Source organism: Uloborus diversus, chromosome 9 (assembly GCF_026930045.1).
Source record: "Uloborus diversus isolate 005 chromosome 9, Udiv.v.3.1, whole genome shotgun sequence".
Taxonomy (NCBI): Eukaryota; Metazoa; Arthropoda; class Arachnida; order Araneae; family Uloboridae; genus Uloborus; species Uloborus diversus.
The window spans coordinates 108,525,134-108,552,813 of NC_072739.1; the positions used below are offsets into that span (position 1 = coordinate 108,525,134).

A 27,680-nucleotide genomic window follows, 5' to 3' on the forward strand; every position below is an offset into this window, starting at 1 on the left:
CCAGTAAACGTTTAAATTAAAATCTTTTAACACAAGCAATTATTTTGCAGAATTTTTCAGTAGTTTGTTTGTTTTTTTATTTATATTTGATATTAAGCAAATAGTTAATTAGTTAAAAAGCCTTGGAATTTGTATAAATAAATAAATATTTGACTTATTTATTTTTGAAACTCAAACATTAAATAAGACAAAACTTTTTTTTTCTTTCATATTTTATTTCTTTCCATAATAAATAATTTTCTTCTCAAACTGCTCATTTCATAAAGTTGTTCAAATTTTTAACAGTAAAAAATTTGTTAGAGGAGGAATGTTATGTAACAAGTCACAACCACTCTTTAAACAGGGGTTGATTCAGATGCTAATTCGGTTCACTTTGCCGCCCTTCACAAAATTCTATATCGTAAAAGCGGCCACTTCAAATTTCATATCTTAAAATTAGAGCTTTTGTAAAATTTCATTAAAAATTTTTTTTTTATCATCACTCTTAAGCTCACTCAATTTGTCTGGAAACAAAATATCGATTTAAAAAAAAAAAACTTCCAGCTTACAAGTCATTCCCAGTTAAGTCCTTTAGGACAAAGGGATTTCAAACTAGATATATGATAGCTAAACCTTAGAGCAGGAACTAAAATGGAGGTAGCAAGTCCAATCATTGACTTAGCAAAAGTTGGCCCAAAGACTCCAAGTCACATGACTCAACAATGACGAATGGTTGGCACGTTTTCCATGAAACAAACGAAAGAAACCCGATCTCTTCCAATGCTTTGCTTTAAAATCTATCACAGGACTTGGGGTCGTCTCGGTTTCATGAATGAAAGTCCTCACTTTCTCCATTTTATCGCTTCTCAATGAGCTAAACATGCTCCAGACCAGTGGTGCCCAACCTACGACCCATGGGCCAAATGAGACCCGCACAGCAGATTCATGTGGTGTGCTGTTACAAATCGAAAAATATATTCTGGAACTTTCTAAAACATCAGATTACTTGGTATTACGATTGACTGTTGAAAATTTAAAGCACAATAGTTAGAAAATTTGAATTAATAAAATAACCATATAGTAATGATAACAACAATTCTTAGCTTGTATTTTACTCTCCTTTTCTGTGTTTTTCCATGTTATCAATAAAAAAAGATTTTAATATTTTTTAATTTTATATGTGTTCTGGCAAGTGAGATTGGTCTTAGTATAAAGTGCAGTCCTTGGACAGAAAACAAAGAATGGGCATCACTGCTCCATTCGATATGACAAGTTTTTTTTTTTTTTTTTCACAAAAATATATAAAAGAAAAACACGCAAAAAATAGTTCTTTTTTTTCACAAAAAAAAAAAAAGTTCACAAAAATCTTTTTTTTCTTTTCACAAAATGCAGACCTGAAAACACAAACCTGAATTAACCCCTGTTAAATACATGCATTATTACTTAAAACAATCCAAATTCCATTGCAAAAAAGGGATTCTTTTTTTTTTTTGGAATTAACATTAAAAAACAATAAACATGATGGTCTTAAAGCACTTATTCACTCTTTCCTATAGCTACATGGGGTGTTAATAACAGACGTTATGGTAAAGGAATAAAGGTAAAAGTCATTTTAACTGTGTGTTAATCAACAATAATTGTTAACATATACATTGTCACAACAATACACATTACAGTAAAATGCATATTAATTGACTTTTAGAAATTAATATTGAAATTCTCTCGCTGACTTATGTACAGAGTGGTCCATAAGTGGGCGTACCCAAGCTTCATTTTCATCAGTATAATAGTTACAATTGAATGTTTGTTATATTTAGTTAACTAGAATTTGCAGAATCATAAACGTCGGTAGAACACCAGCCATGTCTTCACACAGCTGAATTCTGGGCCATGTTCTAGCAGATGTTTTGCAGCAAAACATTTCCAAATTGCCATGCATTTGCAAGAAAATGGCACTGAATTCAGCTGTGTTACCACAAGGATAGTGTTTCTATCAATGCTTATGATTCTTTAAGACTTCTAGTTCACTATGCATAACAAACATTCAACCATAACTAACATAATGCTGAAAATAAAGTGGAGATATTCCCACTTTTTGACCACTCTGTAGAACAATGGCTGTGATGGGCATAGTGGTTAAAGCAACAGACTTGGGGTGGAGAACCCTAGGCTCGAAGTCCAATGCCAAAAGACCCATTGAGTATAAGCAGGGTACCTGCTTCTAAATCCATGGATCTGCAAGTCCTGTGACTGCTCACTAAGCAGTTTATCATGATGGATACAAGAGACTAAAGGAAATTTCCTCCTTTTCAGTCTCATGTCCAAATTGTAGAGATGGGGATGGCTGCTGGCAAAATCTCTTTATGATTAAGTTGATTATTGTCAATCTGGACTAGGAGGTGATGATGGTCGTCATGCCCACTAGGTGCTTCTTTACAAAATAGCAATCACCTAGTCGATGCCGACATGGACGAATACTAAGAAGGCAATGTGCCTTCATGTTTGAAAATAAAAATTAACACTTAACAAGTTTCAATTAACAAAAATTGATTTATGAAGATTAATCAAAAGCAAATACAATAAACAGGATCTAAATCAAATCATACAATACAGGGGCATTCAACCTACAGCCAACGAAAAGATTTCGTCTGGCCCCCAGGAAGCTTACAAACTGAAAAAAAAAACATTAGTTTGCTTGATAATACATTTTTCATAAGCATTTTTAAAGAAAACTAAGAAACGAAAAACTCGAAAATGATCACTGAGCACTTATTTTATTATTACTTTTTAAAGGATGTAGGGGAGCAACAACTAGGCCAACTGAACTGAAATATTGTCTCAGTCCCCTTCTCCCCAAAATTTTTTTAAAGTTTGGACACCCTTGATATAAAAGGCAAAGAAGGTAAATATAGCCTCCTAAACATATTAAATTTTAATCAAAGACGCTATAGTTTCGATGATCATTATTTGCTTTTGATTCAGTTACTATGCAATATAAATATGAATGAAAGTGGTTTTAGAATTGTAAAGTATAATTGGGTCATACTGAAAATTCTAAGATATGAGGGGTATTAAAATCACAGAATCTAAACCTCTACAGCTTGAAAACTGTGATACTCCTCAGAAGCAGGGTTGCCATATGAAAATTAAGAAAAATAGCCAAACTGCTTCATGAAATTTGCTAAAAATAGCCAACATGCAAGGAAACAACGCTCCCTTCAAGATATATTGAAAATATCTAACTACAATCATACTAAAATACATATAAGACAAATCCTGTGTTTTATGTACAAGATTTATTGAATCTAAATTTAAATGCTTTAATATTTTTCTAAATATATTGCTTAAATAATTGCTTTAATACTCTTTCTAAGTCACCTGATCAATCAATTCCATATAGTATTAATCATTTTATGTATGATAAATACCAAGCCAAAGGTAGATTGGTTTGGCTAATGCTTTATTTTTTTTCTAGCCAAGTGTTGTGATCAAAAAATAACCAAAACGACTAATATTAATTATACCTGGCAACCCTGCTCCAAAAGGGAAACCCATGCCTCATGCTCACTCGTGATACAAAAATCACAATTTACTGTTAATGTATTTTACTAAAGGATAACATTGGGAAAAAAGACAGGGAATAATTAACTGAAATACAAAAATAAATAAGAAATAATGGCCATTTAAAAAGTAAATAAGGTTAGAGTTCAGTTTTAATTTTTATGCATTCTGCCGTGCTATGCACAAAACTCGTATCTGCACTTTGGGTCAAAATTGCGTTAAGGTCACCAGGTTGTTCTTTGTCACATAGTTCACCTAAATGCAACGTTTTATGGTCATTTGTCAATAGAAAATATTTTTTTTTAATTCTGAAAAAGTTGCAGATGAATCAAATACATGGAGGGGAAAAACTTTGAACGACAATTTCTGCTTTTAAACTCGCCTGCAGATACGACTTTTGTGCTTAGCACAGCAGCATTGTTATTGCAGTTTAAGTCCTCTGAAACTCAATTAGTTTAGCATTTTGAGTTACACGGAACTACAACTTGTTTCTCTGACAGAGAATATTCAGCTTTCAATTTGTAATTAAGTGTACAGTTAAACTGCAGTTACAATAAAATATTTAATTAAGTTTCCAACAAAAATGTGTGCATAGCTTTCGGAAAACATTGGAAAAAGTTTATGATTTCATGCACTATATTATCCTTATTGAAAATCCTTGTAGATATAGTACATAATATTGGGTAGAAGGGAAAGTTCTGTCTTATTTTAAAGAAAGTATTTGAATTCATTTATAAAAATGTGTTTATTATTAATCAATTATATTTGCTCCATTATTTGTTACAACTTGTTGCCATCTTTCAGGTAACCTGTGAATTCCTGCTTTGTAGAAGTTCTTGTCCTTGTAGTAAAAGTTATCAGCAACTGCTTTAGAAACTCTTTCAAAAGACTCGAATTATTTCCCATTAGATAATTTTGCAGAGATCTGAACAGGTAATAATCAGATGGTACAATACGACAAAAGTGACAACAATGGGTGACTAAGGATTTCCCATCCTAACGCATTCAGTTTTTGTTTTGTCACCATTGCAGCATGTGGTCGAGCATTATCGTGGTGGAACACTATTCCTTTTTTGGATGCTAATAATGGCATTTTTTCTTTTGATAGAGCTCTGCATTCAATTTATCCAGCTGATTGCAATACAGATCCACAATGATGGTTTTTCCCTGTTTCAGCAACTTGTAGTACACTGGACCTTTCCTGTCCCATCACAAACAAAGCTTTCCTTTTTGTTGATGGATACTTGGTGTTGGAACTGTTGCTGAGTTTCAAATATTTTTTTTAAATAAAACAGAACTTTCCCTCCAACCCAATATAACATGAAATACACCACCAGCTCAGTCAATTCCAGCCGAGGACTGCAGTTGGTCAGTGCTAATTCTATATTAGCTACCAGTTTGTTTGGCACTCTTGGCTTCCTTAAGAGGTTTTCCACCTCCAGCTCAGTTAGTCCTATGCCGAGCTGATGAGTGCTAATAAGCACGAAACTGCAGTCCTCGGCTGGAATTGACGGAGCTGGTGGTGTATTTCATGTATTTCTGCCTTAGCCCTGGCTATAGGGCGGTAACTTACCCAATATAACAGTATTATAATTAAAACAAACATTAAAAAGGAACATGGCCAACAATAAAGTTGTTTAAAATATCTATGAAATATCGGTCTCAATCAGATTCTTTTGTTCTTGATTTCTTCTGAGTATCCTTGTAAGGTGCAGGAGCTCCATGGTATAAAAAGTTACATAATATTAACAAATGACACATGTGCAAGAGAGCACTACTCATATTGGTTGATGGATATGTATTCCAACACAGTTCCAAGATTCCAAGTATGCACAGCCTATAAGAAATAAAATAATTATCTCCTTTTATATCTTAGAAAATAGGAAAATAAAAAGTTAGCAAATTAAAAAAACAAGAAAGCAAAAACAATTCACATCTTACACAGAAAACTTTAAAAAACAGCAGATGTTAGACAAATTTCAACATTGTAAGGAATATTATTTAAGAAAATAATCAAAAAATTCCTCCATTCAAATAGTATTTTGATTTTTTTTTTTAACATTACAGTGAAATCTCTTTGAGCGACTGCCTGTGTTAACGGCCAAATTTTTGTGGCATGGATTTTTAAGCCCATAGACTTAATGTTAAAGACACTCCCAGCAACGGCCACCCAACACTTCTGAACAACCGAGTGGGTGTGTCCATCCCAATTTTTGAGGAAAATTTATTCATTTTCTGTTTTTAATCTACAGCCATTCAGTTTAAGGAGGCTTATAGCAAATAAAGCCTTTAGTTCAAAAGTCTTACTTGTGCTAATTTTATTATTTGGTCAGTGTGTATGTGGTATCTGAGTTGCAAACAACACTGTAGAAGATCATTTTTGTGAATCTCGACAATGTATTGAAATTTTGAGCAATATGAGCATAGAAAATCTGCGAGAGAATTAATAGAGAACCATTTTGAATTCTTATCAGCACTGAACAGCAATGGAGTAATTTGACAATTACAGTGTCGACAGAGAGAAACGTCTTCTGACCAACAAGTGCAAAAATAAGCGTTTTGATTCAAATCTGGTATTAATTTGGGCAGGCCCGTGTCCAGATTTTCATAAAGGGAGGGGTTTTAATCTTACCTGCGGGAGGGGGAATTGAATGCCCCACAACCTTAAGTTTACGACAAATTGCCGATCCCAGTATGGCGTTTATACACCTAGAGGGGCTGTTGAACCCCCCCCCTTTTTTTTGAGGGATAGTTTTGGTTGCGCAGGTGACCAAAGTAATTCTTTATTTTACAGGTTCACTTTAATCAAACCTTGTTTGTTTCTTTTTAATTAAATCTGCTTACTATGCGGTACATTGCAATAAACACTAAAATTTATCCACAAATTCTTTTATAATGTAGAATGTATATCAGGTTTTATGTTCTAAATAATTGAAATAATGCTTAATAAACTAAACAATAAAGAGGTTATTGCAGATACAAATTATATTACCAAACACCATCACTAATGCATTTTCATTGCTATGCTAAATTCATCATAATCTCCTTACAATAAGCAATATTAATGCTTTGTATTGATAGATCATTCAGCAGTTCTTCCACCTTAGTTTTTCCGAATTATTATTTCAGTTGAGAAAGTTTTAACAGTTGTAAATTGCAGAAAAACTTAAGAAAAGAGAGAAAGTTTAATTAAAAAAAAAAAAAAACGCTGAACACAAACTTTACATTAAAATTAATTTAAGCCAAAAAAAAAAACATATTTTCTTCATTTTCCTTATTATTTTTCACCAATGGGAGGGGTTTAACCCCTAAAACCCTCCCCTTGGACACGGCTCTGAATTTGGGATTGGTTTAAATTAACTTATCAGTTCGCTGTATGTATCATTAAATTTATTTGAACAAAAACATTTTCATGCCTTTCAGCCACTAATTTGGCCTTTGACAATCAATTTGCTAATACGTTTTGTAATCATCAACAAACTCAACTTTCAACTGAAGTGATTTTGGGGACAATAGATAACGTCATCGAAAATTCAGATGCAATGACAAATAAATTGGTTAGAAATATACATATGAATTGAAAAACAAATTTAAAGACAAATTCAAAGACTATTGGAGCAAAGTAAAAACTGAAGTCACAAATTGTATCCTTAATCCGAAAAATGTTCACAATAATTTAAAATTATGCTATTTCCCCATTAGAAAGGTCTCAAACTTCATTTTATGTGCTAGACTTGCTTATGTTGTGTATTATAAAAATAATATTGCAACTGTAAAGAATACCCTTTAAAGCGGCCACCCCTCTGAACGGCCGAAATTTTACAGAACGGAGGGGTGGCCACTCAGAGAGGTTTTATTGTATTATATTTTTTAATACATATAGCTCTTTTGAAAATATAATTCGTAATTGACATAGTGCATGTCAATTCAGGTAGACAAGGAAAAACGCTTTCCTACATAAACTCCAAAGTTTTTGAAATTAACATTAGTAAAATTTGGAAAAAAGTAAGTTACAGACATATTTTTGCTATGCCCAAAAACATTTCTGGTTCGAGATACAGTCCACCAAAAATAGCAACCTGGGCGTCATTTCTCACTCGCGATTTCTGGCAAAAACATTTAACTGCTTCATCCCCAGAACGGTGTGTGATAATATTTAATGATTTTTTACTCTTATTTGAAAGACAATGATATTTTCTTTAAAACTTTCTGCACTATTTGAAAATAGGCATTCATTTTTCATGCCACAGCTTTATATTAAAAAAAAATTAATTAACTTTCTTTCAAAATATTCAATTCCAAAAATTTGGATTATTATTTTTTTTTTACTGTGGATCAGCAGCATTGAGTACTTTATTAGCTGAGGAGGAGTATTTACACTTTTGTGTTTTAACAGTTTTTAGAGGCATATAAAAAAATGAGGTTTTTTCAGAAACTGTGTATGTAAATGTAGACTTGAAAATAAAAATATATTTATTAGCAAGTGACCAGTGACCAGAACACACTTCAAATTTAAATATAGAGTCACATTTTCATTTTTAGTTGCCTTCTTATCCAGGATTTTTATTTTTGTGAAAACAAGAAGGCAATCTTCTGACACTGCGATAAAAGGCTGTATGTGCCAAAAAGTTTAAAAATTCAAGTTTTGGCAGGCAAATCAGCTAAAGACTGCATTCTTGTTTTCCTAAAAAATAAAATTTATGGAAGAAACGCCAACTAAAAATTAAAATGTGGCTAAAGGGTCATTCCATAGAAATGTCAACCTCAACCTCAGAAATTCCACAAAGCCCTCATTGCAACCTAGAATTTCATCCAGCATACTTTCTGGTACATAAATCCAGTAGCAGTTTGCATAAATTTCATTAGGTGTTTTTCTTCTGGAGCTAAACGTGCGAGATTGTAGAAAAAGCTTAGCATACACACAAAAAAAAAAATTGCATCTAAGTTTTCTTGTGAAAATTTTTGCAAATTTTTAAAATAACTAAGTTTATTCTAAAAGATTACATGTTGGCCCAATAAAATTGACTGCTCTTTTTGCATAGACTATAAGATAAGTATTTTAATTAGTTTGGTTATTTCACTGAAAATATTTACGTTACGTTTGTTAGTCACGGAAATATACTATTTTCTGCTTAAAAACTAAACCATATTCTTGAACCAAACAGTACTTTTTATTTTCTTACATCTGCATCTTATCTACTTAAAAAGTGCAAAATATTTATTTTAGTATCAATAGATATAAAATAATTAGTGTGACTAATGTAACATTTGAGCTGTGATTAACATTAACATTTTAAAAATGACCGCTAATATGTTAAACTTATTTAATTTATTGTACATTTCATGATTAATTTTGAATAAGTAAGGCATATTGATTAAAAATATTTAGGGTGAAAAATACCAATAATATGACATTGTAGACCTTCTGTTTACTTAGAAAAATACTTTTTTAAAGGTCTTCAAAAAGATACTTCCAATTATTTTAAGAATTATTATTTTAAAAAAAGAGTAAATCAAAATGAGTACTCTGCTGAATGTGCATTCAATACAAGAATTCAAGCTAAAGAATGAAGAAAATAGAAAGACACGCTTAACAAAGGAGAACATCTCTATTTTTTAGAAAATAGATCTCCACCTAATTATTAAAATGAAGTAATAACAGTTCGTTGGAAAAGATTTGAAGATGTTATATGATACAGTGACAATAAGCGCTGCTGCAGCATTTTTCAGAAAATGCATGAATGATCATTTAAAAATTTAAACATTTGCGGCGATATCTGGAATTAAAAGTCATTCTGCAAAAATTTTCAAATATTTTTTTTCAATATTACATTTTAATTCAGGATGCACAACACTATTCATTCAATGAACCTGTAAACCTTAAAAAAATAATATGCAAATGAAAAGTACTACAGAGTTTATTATGATGATAACTAGTATATCAAAATTTGTTGAAACTCAACTTGTATTTGGAATTTGGTGAAACTATCAACTTGCATAAAGTTAACTTTTTAAAAGAGAGATATTCAGGATTTAATTAGCATAAAATGATGTTATTCAGTTCGTAAAAGCGGGTTTTTTTTTTTTTTTTTTTTTGCACATTCAAATTGTGTTAATTGAACTGAATCCTTACATTCAATTTCTTACACTAATATAGAAACAAAATAAAGAAAGAACCATAATGCAACATAAAAAGGGTTCCTAAAAAGTGTAAAAGTAATATAAGAGCAAGAGATTAATTACAAGAAGTTTTTTATATGCATTCATTGCTTGTTATTTGATGGTTACGTTAGTTACGCCACTTTAGTCACACACAGTTTTTGGTAAAAGTACCATTAAGGGACAAAAAATATTCATCTGTAATAAATCTGTAGTATATTTTTAAAAATAGACTGTTTGCCTCTTACAAATATATCAGCCAATTTTAAATGCCTGCATAATTTTCTGAAAAATTTGCCTCATAACATAGGCATTGTTTCTCAGGGTTGCAAAAATGTTACGCTAGTCACAATGCCTTTTTGGTGAAAAAATACCTGACAGTGCTTATTTTGCTTCAAATTCTTTGTAGAAATGAAAAGTAGTCGCCTTGTCATTTAAATCTGCATACTAAACCAAAAAACATTTATTTTTGCTCCCAATGTAAGTAAAAAGAGTAAGAAAATCAGTTTCGAATGATACATTAGTCACTATGGAATGACCCTAAATAAGTAAATTTAAAGTGTCATCTGGCCACTTGCTACTAAATAAAATATTGAATTTAGACGTATATCTTTACAAATAGTTTCCAAAACACCCTCAATTTTTTCAAATGTCTTTAAAATCTGGCAAACACAAAAGCAAATATGTACAAATGATTTTTTTCAAATTCGTTTCTTGCGAGCACTCGGTTATAATGAGCAAATATCGCTGTCTCTTCACTCCCTCTATAAGCAAGTTAGACTACATTTTTGGCAATGCTTTTAGTATTTTATAGGGTATAAAAAAAGAAACTACTTTGAAACTTACTTTAATATGGGGTTATAATTTGTGCACCATAAAACATGTGGAAGTGTAAAGAAGTACCAAACATAAAATTGATAATGGAGCGATCGGCTGAACGCAACACCCACAAAATTAGATGAAAATAGTACAAAAAACATATCTGATTAAAGTTAAGTACAAATTTGAAATATTGCAATGTAAAATATAAGTGAAGCAAAAAAGTATGCTACATTTTAAAACTAACATAATGTTTTTCCTTAATTTATTTTCTTTAAATTTAATACTATATGAATTTACAACTGCTGTGATTTTGAGAAAAGAACAAAAATCTATGCAAAATCAGGAACATGTTTTGAAAATAAAGTTGAATAAATACCTTAATGCATGAAAAGTAAAATAAGGAATAACTACTTTAAATTGCACAAAATTGCAAATTACTGCATACATGTTGTTCTGGGTTACAAGGAACCCCTACTTAAATGCAAAAGAACTGAGCTTAGGTATGAAAAGACATCTAACATCTAACAAAAGCCTTAGCTTTCGTCAATGTTTTAGTTATTTTGTTTTGCAAGCAGGTTCCTTGTAACCCCAAAACATGTGTATGCAGTAATCTACAGTTTTGTGCAATTAAAAGTTGTTATTTCTTATTTTGTACTTGGAAAATGTTTGGGAGAAGTAAAATTTTAAGGGGGTATTTTTCCATATCAGTAATTAATAGTGGCAAAAATAACTTCTGTATTAATAACTTCTTGCAGTACTACTATTAATTAGCAACTACTATAAATTAAAAGGACTGTATGTTAAAGGATACTGTCAACAGATAAAATTGTTGATTCCTTTGGTCCACATGTACCAATCCCAAACTTCCTACAAAACAAGAAAGAATTTTAAAATGTAATTTTAAAAAAATAATAATAAACAACGTCTACAATTAAAGACCATAGTATTCTTTGTGAATTTACACTAAAGCATGTGCATCATGCTATAAACCACTTTTGTGCAACATAATACAAATACAAATTTCTAAACTATTATAATAAGTTTTCATTAAAATTGTTGATATAATCTAGACTTTTATGCTTAGTTTTGATTCCCAAACAGTACTTTTATCCTCCTCTTAGTACAGCACACTTTTTTTTTTAAAAAAAAAAAGCTTACTTTAATATTGTAATTTATGTTAGGCACTTTGTCAGCATTATGGTGTTCGGATATCACTGCATGTAACATCATAACTATAGAGTGTATTTTGTAACAAAAAAATAAATTCTAAGACTACTTTAAAATTATTTATTACTTTATCAAAGTGTTTTTAACGTTTGTTTTATTTATTTCTTTTCTTCTTTCAAAAGACAAAGAAAAGAAAAAAGATAAGTAATGCACTTTTGCTAACACCAGCTGAATTTCAAACTGTTAAGTCTCTTTAACAAATTGTGCACAACAATTGCAATAGAATTTCACATTCACACAAAAAATATATGTAATTTGTATTGAAATTTTGCTCAGGAAAATAAAAGCACATATTCATTCTACGATTTTAAAGAATATGTTTAATTAGAGAAATAAATTTTAACATTTGCAAGTTTAAAAGCTAAAAACAACAGCACAAAATTCCCATTGTTAATTATATATCCTTCAAAACATATGAAGGAAAATAGGAAAAACCCCATCATGGATCTAAAAGGCAAGTAAATAAATATCTTCAGCAGTTTAATACATTCATCAAATTTAGCAGGTAGCCATGAAAATAAATGTCTTTTTAGTATAAACAACATTTGAAAGTATTTAATTTGGCTTTTAAAGCAACTGTACTATGAGACTTATAAAGCAATCAGTAAAGTGAATTAGAATGAAAAATTTAACTGTAAATTAAATGTGGAATAAGTCACATTTCTCATTTTAAAATGTTTTATATGACATTATTTGTGCAGAAAATTTGACACAAACAATTCCCAATGTACTGATGATAACTAAAGAAAAATTCTTACTTGGTCCATCTGTATGCCAAAATTCCTAAAATAAATAAATGCAAAAAGAGGAGAATAAGATGAAACTTTCTACTAATAAATATTTCTTCAGGAATAAACCTCCAGTTTACGGTCCATTCATGCAAAAATATTCTTCCTAAATCAAAGGCACGAGAAAGGTAACTGATTGGGTTTGAAAGGAGAAATGGAAGACCAACGATGATCTAAAAATAAAAATATTCTATTAGTAAAACATATATATTTTCTAAATCCTAAGTAATGTAATATCATTTCAAATTGCTAAATTAAGATTGAAAATAAACAAGCCTTTTTTCATCAGCAACTTTGTTTTAAATAAACAAGATGTCAATCTGAACTATAATAAAACACTTTAAAGGATGCATATTAAGGCAGTTTGTATAAGTCTTGTAATATAAAAATTTACAACAATAGTTTTTTTTTTAAATCAAAGAAATGCATCATGTGACAAGTTAAAGAAGTTGAGATTTAAAAAAAAAAAAACACTGATATTAAATCAAAATAAGCAGGTACAAAATTTAGAATCTTCATAAAGAACTTCCTCATACTGCTACTACAACATCAAAAAAACTGATTGCCCCAAGAAACAAATGACAGGGCACGAAAACAATATATATAAACTTGATTTTCCCAGATTTACTCATATGTCACATAACTACTTCTTCCATTAAGCTTTCCTTTAATATTTAGCAAAAAATAAAAGTTTCAAAATACAAAACAGATAACAAGCAACTGACCCTAGGGCACAACTAGGCTAGTCCTAGTCAATTCATCAATCCCTACAGAAGATCAAATGCCCTCCTAAAATTAATCTCCCCATTGCAAGTAATGACTAGTTCCAGTGAACCATAAGACAATAGTTACCTTAACCAAAAGTCATTTTGAAGTGCAAGGTTTCATTTGCATAGTGCTACCCGTCAGTTGATCACATGACAGCTAATGGCGTCAATTGTTATTAATCCTGTTGTTCACCAACCAATGCTTCATCAAAAGCTTTCAGTTGAAATGCGGCTACTTGCGCAGATGTACAACGCGCAGGTGAAAAATACTTATTATTGGTCAAAAATATCATGCGGTTCAATCAACCAGCCTTAATTGCGGTCGTTCGGTGCATCTACCGGTGAAGCTATTAGAATGACTTCGGAAACAACCAGTTAACCTGTAGCTCTATTAGAAAGCTATGGGTAGTCACCTGTCAACCGGTAGCACTATACAAACATGACCTAAGTAAATAAGCAAAGAAAACGTCAATTTATAACAAACTGTGAAAACAATTACATCTTATCTCTTCCATTCTGGTTTTTTAGATTTTTCACGCTTTAGGCATTGCAGGATTTGTGCTCAGTGCTAAAATTGATCCTAAACAGAGAGTACTAAAGTGCTATGTGCATTTTTAAATAAATTATGAACAACATTTAAAACAACAGAAACCCCTACTACTGCTGTAGAAAACATAACTACACAAACATTTTTCTTTTGGCTTTGTACATATAAAGTACAGTTGAACCTCCATACATCAAAATTCCACACTTTGAAATTTTCTATACATTGATCTCCCTGAAAATTTCAAGGTTCATAACATAGAAAAATTGTTTCTGTACATCAAAAAAAATCCCTATAGATATTTTTTTTCCTTCGAGGCACTCCGAAAAATTTTTACACTTTAAACTGTTTGCATCACAAAAAATGAAAGTTGAGAGGATGGGAGGAGGGGGAGGAGTGAAGTACAGCAAAGATTATTACAAACCTCACAAGTAAGCTGGTCCTTATCCGTTCTGGAGTTCCTAAATTTCCTCAAGTTTATTTCAAAGCCTGGTTGCAACCAGTCTTTTTGTGAAAGCAGTTTCTATCTATTCCTTTCTTATGTTGGTTATCATTCCTAGCCTTTTTAGCTTCAGTGAAAATTGTTCAAATTGAATAATAAATTCATTTTGAACTTTCACTTTTCTCTCAATTACATTGTTAAAACAAAAATCTCTTATATTGTGGATAAAATTGAATTGCCGAAGAATGAAAATATTTGAAGGCATACAATGCCATTTCTGATAAATTAAATGTTTACGCAAGCAGAGTGTCAACTATAATAAGAATCCGAATGCCATAATAAAAGTATTGAAACTAAAAGAAAACTGTCACTCAAAGACATGTAATTATAGCACAGTAGGTTTTTTAGAAGCTAAGTAGTATCTAGTAAATTTTTCACATCAATTCATATTTTAGTTATTAATTCATCGCAATTTTCTAAAATTTGAAATAGAATTTCACACACAAAAATTAGCATTAATTTCAATGTTTTAGGAGCAATTTTGAAAAAAACTAAGATCTCTTATATGTATCAAAATCACTATTTATCAAATTTTTTCCGACAATTTACAACTTCAATATATGGAGATTCAAATGTATTTTAGTAATTCAATAGTTCAATTAAGCTTAAACTTTTAAAGATATTTAAACCAAATTACCTGAACTAATGCACAAACAAAAATACAGTATGCTGTGTTTTTGAATCCAATGTCATGAAGCATAACAAACAATAGACCAGGAGCATACAATAAAATATTCATTTTAACAGACACTGCAAAACTAAAGTGAAAAATGAAATAAGTAAATGTATCTCAATTAAATGCTTAAAAATACTTTAAAAAATAGGGTAGAATTACCTGAAGAAAATAGATCCTATTAACCATCTGTCGTCAATAAAATAATTCACAGCTAAAACTAAAAAGAAGATAGCTACAGGATCATTAAAGAGTCTAAGGACATATATTGAATGAATTCGATACGAAGTACAGCACATGAATATCAAGGCATATGGTGGAACCTAAAAAATAATTATTTTCAAAGTAAGTAAAAAAGAATATTTCTAGTGAAAATCAATTATGTTATTGTTCAAAAAAATTAATAAAAAAATTGTAGCATATATGTTTAGAAAATTACAACAAAAATTGCTTCCAAATGAACAGTTCAAATATGCAGTAAAATCTCAGATTGATATTCAATGGCCAGTTAGGGGACACTGTTTATGCAATCATATTAACACTAGAATGGCCATACCAGTCATTTTTACCATGAAAAAATTTAAAATATGCTCAGTTTTTTTTTTTTTTTTTTTTGCTAATCCCTTTGATGTGCTTTGTCTTTGTCTATCTATATGTTGATAAACATCTTCCACAAAAAAAAATCATTCATTCATCTTATTTTGTTTCTAAGCAAATTTTGAATATACCTAAAACGTCCGACAATGGTCAAAATGACTGTGGGTTATTTTTTTTTATATTTTCGTTGGATACTTTGATACGTAAAACAGGATAAAAACAATTTTTAAGTGTTTGACCTTCAGTCATTTGTTTTTCACAGAAATATTCACTTGCACAGTCTTTGAATTTTTCCTTTCTGGTTTTCCAACAGCCTATTCTTTTCATTGGATTTGAGCCGAGTGCACAAGGAAAATGTTTAAAACATAATTTTTTTATTTGTTTTATCTAAATGTTTCAAGTTAAATTGTACAAGTTTTAATTCACGTTAGAATAAACAATTTGCTTTTGTTTGTTATATGTATTTTTATACAAGATTTTCTTAATGAACTGTCATTTTGACCATTTCCGGCTGTTCCAGATATAACAGAATATCGGTCCTAGCGCTTCAAATTAATGTTGAAAAATTGCTCATTTTAGCTTGTTGTTCATAATATGCTTGTTTTTATATAGAAAAACTATTTTCAGACAGATTAATGGAACAAAAATACTAACCGTTAGTATAATTTTACATGTGCTGAAATAAACATTTTGATATTTCAAACATTTTAAAGCCTTTAAAACAGATATAAAGATGGGTGTAGTTAAAAACTCAAATCTTTCTTTCACTTCAAAGTTTATGATGTTAGACTCTAGAATTTTTCAGTCATGACCAAAATGCAGGATGTTAAATTCTCTTCTAAAATGCACTAATATGCCAATATATTACTAAAAAGGTATACAAAGTTGTAACATAAAGTTAGTTGTCACATTACAAAGATGATTCGTAGTAAAAAGTTTGTAGTACCATAGTACTCAATATTTTTGGTTAATTTTGATGTTTTAAAAAGTATGAGTGTACTAATTTTTTTTTCTTCGGGGAACTGATTTTGAATATCAAAATACAACTAGTCAAATTTTAAAGAAAAGGGCAGGGAGACTTGTCCCCCCACTTGAATCTCTACACTGCTATAAAGCACAATTTCAATACCCACAACATTACCTTGTTCCGATGGTAGGTTTACATACCCCAGTGTCACACGTCACGTTTTGTTCATGCGTTTGAGATTATGTGTTATTGTCAGTTTTCAGTGGAGAAATTGTTTTTTTAGACAAAAGATTAATGATGTCGCTAGTTCTTCTGAAGAAGCCAAGTAGTACATTCTTTGTTTTAATGATATGGTATAAAATTCAAGTAAATAAAGTAAAAGAAATAAAATGGCATTATTCTTATTTCACTTAGTTATTTAATTTAAAAATAAGTAGGAAATTTTTTAACAGAGTCAGGTAAAAACTTTTGAGAACTGGTCAAATTTTTTTGGGGACCAGTGCTAGTACCCCCGATTGCCGATTGAGAATCTGTGCTTTAGAGAATTGTTTTTGATCCTGTAGTGGAAATTGTGTTTTTTGCCTCATCCTGACAAATGAAAGTGTGCTTTGTCACGTGACAGTAATGTGCAGCAGTATAGCATAGAGTAAGGTAAATTCCATTCCACAGCAATATTTAAAATTGTAGACAATAATACACTATTCAAGGCCACAACAATGACTAATACCACACTATTAGTGCCAGAGAAACTGCAATAGCAAATGTGGGAGTTATTTTTGCCGCACCCTGTATCACCGCATAAAATCAATCATCAAATATTTATGAATACCATTTCTGCTATCTTTGTGTGATTGAATAGCATATGTTGCAGTTGATATTTTTTTGAGATGGAGAGACTGCATGATGAATTGTATTTCATTTTTGAACTGAATAAAACAAACTTAAGTCTTACATAGTGGTGCACAGGGTTTGAAAATATCATGATATTTTCGAAAATATCCGATATTTTGATATATATGGGATATTTTGATATCTATCTGATATTTTCAATCAGCACAAACTAAAGTCTTCAAAACAGTAAATGAATCCTCAAATCACTTTTTATTTTCTTACATTGTTACTACAATATGTAGATTTAAAATTAACGCCGCTTTCCTTATTTTATCTAATATTTCATTAAATTTTTTATCAATTTTAATGGAGTTCATTTAGAATAAGTAGTTGTACTCATTTTTCTTGTTTGTCGCTTTTACACAGTTATATGATTCAGGAATAAAAAAAATAAGCTTTAGTCGGTGCATAGTCATAAGACATTTTCTTTTTTTTCCGGACCAACATTTAGGGTCAGATGGGGCAATTATGGGTCAAAATACTATAAAAACTTAATATTTTCTTAAATATAAAAGACAAAATGATTTAATTTGGCATGGAGTAAGCTTAAACAATTTAGAAATTATTCAAATAATCCCTTTACCTAAAATTACATTATTATTTATTTTATTTTAATTAAATGAGTGACCAGGAATTACCCCGGATCAGGGCATTTATGGGTCACACATGGAGTAAATATGGGACACCCCCTTTTTTTAAAGTAAGCTATGTTAAAAGTAATTAACTATTTCAAATTATTATTTCTTAGCCGACAATGAGATTTTTCAACGACAAAAAGTTTATGTTTAAGAAATAACACATTATAAATGAAATAATTTGATGTTTCTCTTACTAGCCGACTACAATTGGTTTTTGCTCTTTCCTCTAAGCCCACTATTCGGTGAAGAAATTTGTAGAATATGGCGCTATCATCTAGCATCATACAGAACAAAGTATATCTGATTTTCAAGTACAGAATGAATTCGGTTATAGCACCATCTTTTAACATTTTTAAAGCAGGACTGTTTTTGCAATTGTGTTATTACAACTTCTTCCCTTTTTTTGCCAGTGTCATAAACAGCTACAAAATAAGCTCATTTTGCTCGCATTTAGGGGCTGTCTTTGTCAGCTTGTTGAGGTTCTTTTATTTTTTTGCAAGCAGGGTTTTTCACATTGACTACATTTGTGAATTCAATTTCTCTTGCAGTTGCAAGATAAACAAGCCAGTTTGATTTGTTATAACTATCAAATTTGTCTCCTTATTTGGTAATTAAGGGATTTGTATTCATTTGTTGCATATTTTGATTCTTAATGTGTGTCATAATTGCATGTTGACACAGTTTATCTTCAAAGCTGAAATTGATTTGCTAGCTTAAAGGGCATGATGCTTCAGCAGCAATTGAAGATGATATATTATCTAATGTTGCACTTGAGGCATTAAAATTTCTTTTTAAGAGAGAGTTTGGCACAGAAAAGGATAAATATAAGTTAATACTGATATTATTTAGATAGAAATAAGTAAGAAAAACATCTAAAATATCAGAAAATATACTGATCCAGAATTTCCCCACTAAATTGAAGTATAAATCAGCATTTTTTTTATGCTAACTTTTTTTAAAAAGAAGAAAAAATCTATGTAGATATGAAAAAATTAGTCCTTTTGCTATTAAAAAACAGCACCAACAAAATTATTCCTTCAACAGTGTTTCACCGACAGGAATCTTGGAAAAAAATATGATTTTCTGAGGCAATCTTTTTTGAAGATGTTTTTACAGAAGTGGGAAAACTCTTTTTTCTCTCTTATTTAATTTACTGTTTGTTTTTGACCTTGGCATAGGAAAATTGGATGCATAAGGATGATTTAGCATAATTTAGTTTTTTTTTTTTTTTGAAAAAACACTTTTTATCAGTAAAAAGTTAGTGACCATTATTTACCCTGGAAAGAGAGTGACCCTAATATTTAATGAGGCACTTATAATATGAATTAAAATTGTTACATTACTACCTAATCATTTTATGTGAATGTAAAATAAAAAAGAAATATTATAAAACTTTGTTATGTTCATGATATTTTAATGCATTGTTAAAATATAGTACATAACTTTTACTTTTTGGTTATTTTTAGTTATAAATGAACAATATTGCAATGATTAATATATTTTTTGTATTGAAAATACCGTAGTTGAAAAAATAAATATTGAATATATCAAAATATTATGATATTTTCAAAATAAATATAGGATATATATCATGATATATATTGACATATACATCGGCAAACGCTGGTCTTGCATTATGATTTTTCTCATTTTCTTTTTTTTTTAATCAGTCTTATGTTGATGGAAGAGGAAAGATTACACTACACAAAGTGCGTAAAATGAAAAACTTACTATTGCAGATCGTGTGTACAATCTAAACACATAGTATAAAGTTGCCAAGTATAATACAGCAAATATAAGTTGAGCCAGTAAAATATTTTCTCCTCCTTGTGTCAACGCATGAAAAATGGAAAATACATATACAAAACCACCAGGGTATCTAGAGGAAGAAAATTTAAAATAGCAATATATTTAAAATCAGCAGTTTTTACAATCATTTTTTTATAATTTAATTAATATCCATTTTCATTCATTTATGTTAAATCAATTTAGTAACATGCAATTTTAACCTTTGAACAGAAGTAAGGAATATTGAATTCAACGGGTGAAACTGAAAAAAAATATTTCACTCTAAAAGTTTGATTTCATTGCATAAAACTTGATTCATACAAGCAACCGTTGTGGCTTTCACGGTGGTTCGAAAACTCAGTTAGGCCTAAATAGAGTTAAATTAGTCAACTTACCACAGGTGCATCTCTGCTGCAGACTTTCACCAGCAGGCCTGTCTCTTTGTTCACACTAGGCCGCTGGTGCACCGAAAAAGTGGAGGTCAAAAGTAGTGTGTGGGGTTAGGGGGCGAAATCCCTGAAGCTGTTTTTTTTTTTAGTTATAAAATTGTTCTATATTGAAGGTTGTTAACATTACAGATACTATGATCTCCAAAACAATGTGGAATATGGCCTCAAAAATCGGAACAGATGGACTTTCCCCTTCCGTATAGACTTTCCACTTCCAACTGATGGTTCAATTTTTATGAAATAAGATGAGAAAATATTCATTTGTTTGGAACTTTTAGTTTTTACTTTCGTAAAATATATCAATCCACCTTTAAAAATCATATTTCAATCGATCATTAATTTTGAACTCTGAAAAGAGTTACTTTTAAAAGTAAAGGTGCAGTTGTGCCCCTTATGAGCTCCCTATGTTGTCTACAGTTCAGTAGTACATTGTAGTACATAAATTTAACAATGTTGAATATGTACGAAGGGATGGCATATTTAATTTTAAAAAGAAGTACATTAGTTTGAATTGTAGAACTCACAAAGGCAGATTTTTCTCAAAGAAAATGGCATACATGATTGTTAAAGAGCTTTCGATTTAGTTAATTTATATACATTGCAGAAGTGCTCATCTCCCCCCAAGAGCAATGGTATACTTCATCAAATGCTACAGAATGACCTGATTAAGAGCCCCCTACCCTTCGAAAAAAAAAGAGAAAAGGGCTCCTTAAAACACACAACCTTCTGAAAATTTCAATTGCACAGTCTGTGCCATAATTTTAATACAGAGAGAAAACAAGCAAAGCAATTAATAATATTTCAGATGGTGCTACTTTTTTGTATTTTAATTAAAAATGAAAAATTGTTTAATGTGCAACATTGGAAAAGGTTTGAACAATTAAATCAAATTAAAATTGCTATATCATACACTGTACAACATTCAAAAACATACTTGAGCAAAATATAAAACAACTGGTAATAGTACCATAAACTTACACCAACGGCCCAGTGTCTCCTTTCAATTCTTTATAATCAAGAGTGCCGTTGAGTACACCTTCAACTTCCTGCATGTATGCTTTCCAATCAATTTCAGTATCTAATTAGAATATAATATATTGTAAATAATACTCGAATAAAAATCGAAAAATATTTGACATACAATTTGAACCAACCACCAAGAAATTTCTTTTATACAAATCAAAAATGAAACATGTGAAATAGGAAGAATCATGTTACGGGCAGTTCTCAAAAGGTGAGAACAAAAAAGTTAACTTTGAGCAATTTCAAAAATTTTCAAAATTGACATCAATTTTGCTTTTATTCTATAGTATGCATACCTAGAACACAATATATGAACATGAAAAGACAGCAGGTATTTGTAAAAATTGTTAATTAGCAAATTAAATCAGCAGTCTGTAGGTAACAGATTTTGGACATTGTTGTCCTGTAGGTAACGGATTTTGGACATCATCTTAATGTAACTTTCACTATTTTTGACAATTGTTAATCTGATTTTTAACTTTTCCAATGAAAATTTTATTTACTACTTTTTAAATTTTCCAATTTAATAATAAAGAGGGTATTAATCAAGTACTTGAATGGCTATACATACTGCTTTTTACATATAATAAAGTTTTGGAATGATTTTGAAAAAGTTGATGAAAGGTAAAAAAAAAGCTTCAAATTAAAAATAATACAAATGTAAAAAGTGACATCAGTTTTATAAATGAATATTTTTGTTAGTGTCATAAAAATTAAAACGATGTCTAAAAATAATTATTGAAAAAAGAAATTCGTATTTCTGTTTGGAGATCGTTAAATTATGTTTCAAAAAGAAAGAGGAAAAAAAAAATTCTAAAATAATAAAAGCGGGGGGGAAAAAATTGCTAGCGCAGTTGATAAAGTCGCCAAAACTGGTGCAGCTGACGAAAAAATACATTTGTCAAACTGGATTTCCCCTCTAGTAACCTTTAGCTTATCGTACACTGTGTTGTCGCCAACGGAGTTTGCTTGGCGATTTTAGAGCAAAATGGCTTTTGTTCGATCATAACCAGCCATGTTTCTACTGTAATTTATGTATTGCTCCATGTGTAACATATTAATTATGCAAAATACCAATGGATTAAAGAAGATAACATTATAATAACCTTCTTTATTGAGGTTAGAAGACAGTGGATGATCAAAAATTATGAATAACGGACAGAATTATCGGCGTCAAGATCGTAACGCCATTTGGACATCTCACATGTATGTTCAAGAAAAATTATTTTTCTTCTAAGATACTGCATGAAAGCTTATGAATACACTTTTAAACAATTAAAAATTGATTCTCAGGATCGATAAATGCCTTTAAAACGAAAACATCATATATTTAGTTATCAAATAATAGCATTGTAAAGAACGTAACTTTTGGACATACATCAAATTTCAAACATACTTTTTTCTAAAATCGTTTACAAAGTAAATAATCTGTTCTTACTTTTGTTATTTGTGTAAAATATTAACAAAAAATTATTCAGTGTAAGATTCATATCTTTAATATTTTTTTTGAAACGTATGGAAATAATTAAAAAAAAATTTTTTTTAATGGTACATTTGCTCAGTTAACGTTTTGGTATGTCCAAAATTGTGACTTTTAGCAAAGAAAATATTTTTTTAAGGGCATTTGAAGAGCAATTTTTCCATAATTTATGTCAATTCTTGTCTCTATACAGTATTATAATTTGACTCAAAAATTTTTGAGTTAATTAAAATGAAAGTTATTTGGTGTTGAAGCTTCAAAGTTGAGGTCTGTGTTTGCTCCCACCTTTTGAGAACTGCCCTTACACACAATTTCATTTTCATATTTTGTCACTTAAAGAGTGCAACCAGTACAATCAAATTTTCAGACTTATCACAAAGCTTAAGAACCTTTAAATTGTTTCGATTCCCCTAACTTATTGCTCAAAATACTTATTTCATAAGGAAACAGCTTTGAAATTATTTATTTTCGTTTAAGAAAGAAGAAATTATTAGCTATTGTAAAAACATCAAGTATGCTTATTCCTTCAATTCGTTAAGCGTTCAGTAAATTTAAACTTTTAAAAAGTTTTGAAATGAAATGCAGAATATAAAATACTATGAAGTAGAAAAGTCACAGTAAGTGGCACAGCCAGAAAAAAATTCTTGGAGGGGTTTACAAAATCGAAAATGTTTGGCTTATTTTCCATTCATTTATGACACGAAAACATTCAATATATACTTAATGAGCTTCTATGGATTAGTAATTATTTATTTATAACTAGAGACGTACCAAGTACTCGGTAACTACTCAGTACTCAGCCTACTCAGCCAATTTGCTGAGTACTCGGTAACTACTCAGTACTCGGCCTACTCAGCCAATTTGCTGAGTACTCGGCACTCGGCCAAATTCTGATCAGATACTCGGTCAATACCCAGGAATTGCAAAAAAATGAGCATTGTCCAAGACAGATACTAAAATTTATATTAAAAAAGAGCAAGCATTATATTCTGCAATCATTTACAATTGAAATTTATAGTCAAATTTAAATTTTGAGAATAATGAAGTTTGTAATGCTTCAATGGAATAAATCTTGATTTTAATGTCCCCAAAGTTAATAAAACTTATTTATTAAAAATTATGCAAAAAAGGTAAGCATAGAAAATATGGAATTTTTATATTAAAAATGGATTTTTTGCTACAAACAAAAATTAGTTATAAAAAATATAAAAATACCTTTGCTTAAAAAATAAAAGAAAATAAAACAACGTTAAAAGCACAGTGCAGGAACACTGCAGACACGTGTTTTGGCGTTACAAGGAATTCCTTTTTTAATGCACAAAATGGGAGCTCATGGATTTAAAGGCATCCGACAAAAGTTGAATTTTTTTGTTGAATATTGTTCTTTAGCTCACATGTTATGCACTGAAAAAGACGTTCCTTGTATGGGGGGGGGGGGAGAAAGCAGAAACAGGTGTCTGCAGTGTTCCAGCAAATTTGTTTTATCTGCTTTTAAAAATTATTTAGGTTTGGCGGACTAGAACTATAATTGATTGGTATTCAATGAAACCCCTCCTAACGGACACCCTTCTTATGCGGACAATTTTTAATTCCCCAGTTCCAATGCAAATAACTTATTAAACCCTATCCTGCGGACACCTCTCTATTGCGGACAAAAAAAAAAAATGTCCAGTTAGTGTCCGCATTAGAAGGATTTTACTGTAATTTGTTTCAATTCCAACTTGATTAATCATACCTTTTATTTATTTTTTTTTTATTTTATTTTATTTTATTTATTTATTTATTTTTTTTTTGTGAAATTTTTGACAAACAAAATTGTTTATATAATGAGTAGTTAAATTTCAGCAGGAATTTAGTTTTAAAAACTATTATATGGACAAGGAAGTCTATACTACTATTCCAATAAGTTCAAAATTCATCACATGTGTGTCGGTGGTTCTTCTAAAAATAATTGGTACTTGGTAACTCGGCCGAGTATTGAAAAGTCGAGTACTCGGTACTCTCGGCCAAAGTGCTACTCGGTACGTCTCTATTTATAACATTCGCTTAAAAATAATTAATAATTCATATTGATATTAATGGGGCGTGGATAAGAGCCCAGACTATGATCTAAAAGCTAAATCTAGGAAAACATGTGAATGTAAAACGGTGACAAAAACAAAAGTTGAATTTCGATCACAAACTCGCACACACACAAAACAAATATATTTTACAAGTACAAACAACTTTTTAAGCCAGAATAAAACTTTATGACTCTTCACAGATAATAAAATTTGACACAATCAATCGTTTTGTCTAGTCTTCCTGAGAGTATTTGTGAAAAAACTATTTTACACATCAAGTGTAAGCGTTATTAAACCTTTTAAATAAATAAACTATTTTATTTTTCATGCGAATTAAGTTTTCTATGCATTCATATGAGTATTATCACTTTGCTTGTATCTTAAAACCGATACTTTAAGATCTTGCTGAACAATAATTTATTTATTCAACATTCACTTACAGGGTATTTTGTAAATTACAAACGCTGTAACAAATATTTCTACGAACAATAAAATTAAAGCAACAACCCATGAGTATTCTGGGTTTCTTAATAATATTGGAATATCTCTTTTTAAGGATTTTATGTTCAAACTACTCTCATTCGAAGTTGTTTTGCTTTGGCGTTTAACACGCGACCGGGTTGTGGAGGGCGCCATGATGCTCTTTAAATATAGTGAGTTGAGATGTTTCTGAAGCCATATAATTTCATAACAAAAAAAAGGAATTACTGAAATCTTTTTATATTTAATGAATATCCGATGACAAAAAATGACTTCTTTGCACTTTCATTGAATTAAAATAACCCTGAAAAAAATTCGATTCGTTTATTTTGATTTTTAAAACAGGCATCACTACAAGCTGATGCGTGAATGAACTGCGCATGTGCAGTGGATGCTGATTGCTGAATGCAACAAACATCAAGAATATTTGATGAGAAGGAAGGAGCATCTGTTTATTGTTTGTCATTGACTATTTTTCATTAAAGTCAATTAAAATGGCGCAAGCTGATTTTGGAACTGGAAAAAGCTTAGTAATTTTAGCGATTGTTGTTGGTTGTTTTGCAATTCTATGGCCAAAAATATTTTATCCTATGATGCAAACAGCGTTTGCCATGACATCTCCTAAAATGGACAGTGACAGCCGTGAGTAAAATATTAATTTGTTTCAATCTAATACTTTGTGTTTATTCTTCCCTTTATTGCTCCATTTTTCCATCAAGGTCTTTTGAAGCTAACGAGCATATTTAAATCTCAATCTTGTGATCATTTTCTTTCGAACTCTGTCTGTAAACATTAATAAAACTGTTTAGCTTTTATGTCGTTATTATTCTTAGTTGCATTCCATTTGCTACTGAAAATAATAAAATTGTATGAAATAGAAAATTTATGTTTATGAAGTCTGTCAAGAAATTGAAATATGCTACAAGAATGAAACATTGAATTTCCTTGCACATTTATAAAGTTAATGTAAAATGTTTTGTTCCGATTAATTATGCAAAACAAGTAAGGAGGGTCTTTAAGAAAATTTTAAAACATTAAAAATCGTACGAGTATACATTAATCTTTATAGCAGTCCTTCCTGTCAGGAAAAAAATTCTTAGTATGCAATAAACTTTCGTTTACCATTGCTTTTTTTTTTTTTTTTTTTTCCTGTGTCTCCCAAAAATTAAAGGTTAAAAAAAAGCTTTGCTTTTCGTTTGAGACCACTAAAATAGTGAAAATATATGTTGTATTTATCAGGAATATTCATTTGTGCTGCTTATTCGCATCTATTGATGAACAATTATCGAAAAACATTTTTTCCTTAATTTGTTACTGATCCCCTAAATGTAGGGGTGATATAATTTGTTTGGGTCTCTGATTTGACTTTTAATGAAAGTGAAAATATACAGATACAAAAGTGACGACCAGCAACAGGCTCTGGGCCCAGCTAGGCTGGTCCTAGTCAATTTACAACCTGCAGTGAAGATCCCTCTTAAAACTCTTCTCCCTTGCTCATTATCACCCCTTTCAGTAAGCTGTTCCAAGGTTCCACTACCCTGCTAAAATAATAATTTTTCCTAATATCCATGTTAGGCTGAGATAACATAAATAGCTTTAAACAATGACCTCTTATCCTGTTTTCAGTGCTAAACTTTAGCCACGTAACATCTTTCAATTTGATAAATTGAAACAACTGAACCATGTCCCCTCTGTCTCTTCTTTGCTCAAGACTGTACATTTTTAGCATTCTAAGCCTAGAATCATAGTCTAAAGTTCATTTATTAGCCTTGTAGTCCACCTTTGAACCCTTTCCAGTATATTAATATTTTTCTTAAGATAAGAAGACCAAAACTGAACATCATACTCCAAATGAGGTCTTACCAAACTTCTATATAAGGGCAGAAGAACTTCTTTAGATTTATTTGAAATATATCTATTGATGAACCCGAGCATCTTATTGGCTTTGTTACTAGCTATGCTGCACTGTTGACTAGACTTTAAATCCTGACTTATTAAGATGCCCAGATCAGTAGCTTTTTCTGCCTGACTAATGACTGAACCTTGCAAATAGTAACTTGTACACTTATTTCCATGCCCTAAATGTAGCATTTCCCAACATTAACAGCCATACCTTATTCAGGGGTCTGGCCAGAGCAAATTTGGGTCCGTTAACGGACCCTTCACAAAAATCCGATCAACCAAAACGGACCTTTCACAAAAATCCAATCAACCAAAACGGACCTTTCACAAAATCCCGATCAACCAAAACGGACCCTTCACAAAATTCTGATAAACAAAAA

The 27,680-nt window shown here is 30.5% G+C and overlaps 2 protein-coding genes across 2 annotated transcripts in view; one reads left to right on the plus strand and one right to left on the minus strand.

Moving 5' to 3' along the window:
• Positions 1 to 236: 236 nt before the first annotated feature.
• LOC129229312 (dol-P-Man:Man(5)GlcNAc(2)-PP-Dol alpha-1,3-mannosyltransferase-like) lies at positions 237 to 25,531 on the minus strand. The gene is made up of 9 exons (XM_054863599.1): positions 25,359 to 25,531; positions 21,331 to 21,430; positions 19,847 to 19,994; positions 15,185 to 15,345; positions 14,987 to 15,107; positions 12,507 to 12,709; positions 11,333 to 11,388; positions 10,546 to 10,681; positions 237 to 5,377 (listed from the first exon to the last, which is right to left on the minus strand). Exons 2-9 carry the CDS (start codon positions 21,402 to 21,404, stop codon positions 5,203 to 5,205), a joined length of 1,074 nt encoding a protein of 357 aa, XP_054719574.1. The 5' UTR covers positions 21,405 to 21,430; positions 25,359 to 25,531; the 3' UTR covers positions 237 to 5,202.
• A 273-nt stretch (positions 25,532 to 25,804) lies between these two features.
• LOC129229351 (resistance to inhibitors of cholinesterase protein 3-like) overlaps positions 25,805 to 27,680 on the plus strand; it is a 30,661-nt gene continuing 28,785 nt past the window's right edge. The window contains exon 1 of the mRNA XM_054863641.1: positions 25,805 to 26,040. Coding sequence (XP_054719616.1) covers positions 25,893 to 26,040 — 148 coding nt within the window. The 5' untranslated portion in view covers positions 25,805 to 25,892. The remainder of the gene's footprint in view (positions 26,041 to 27,680) is intronic.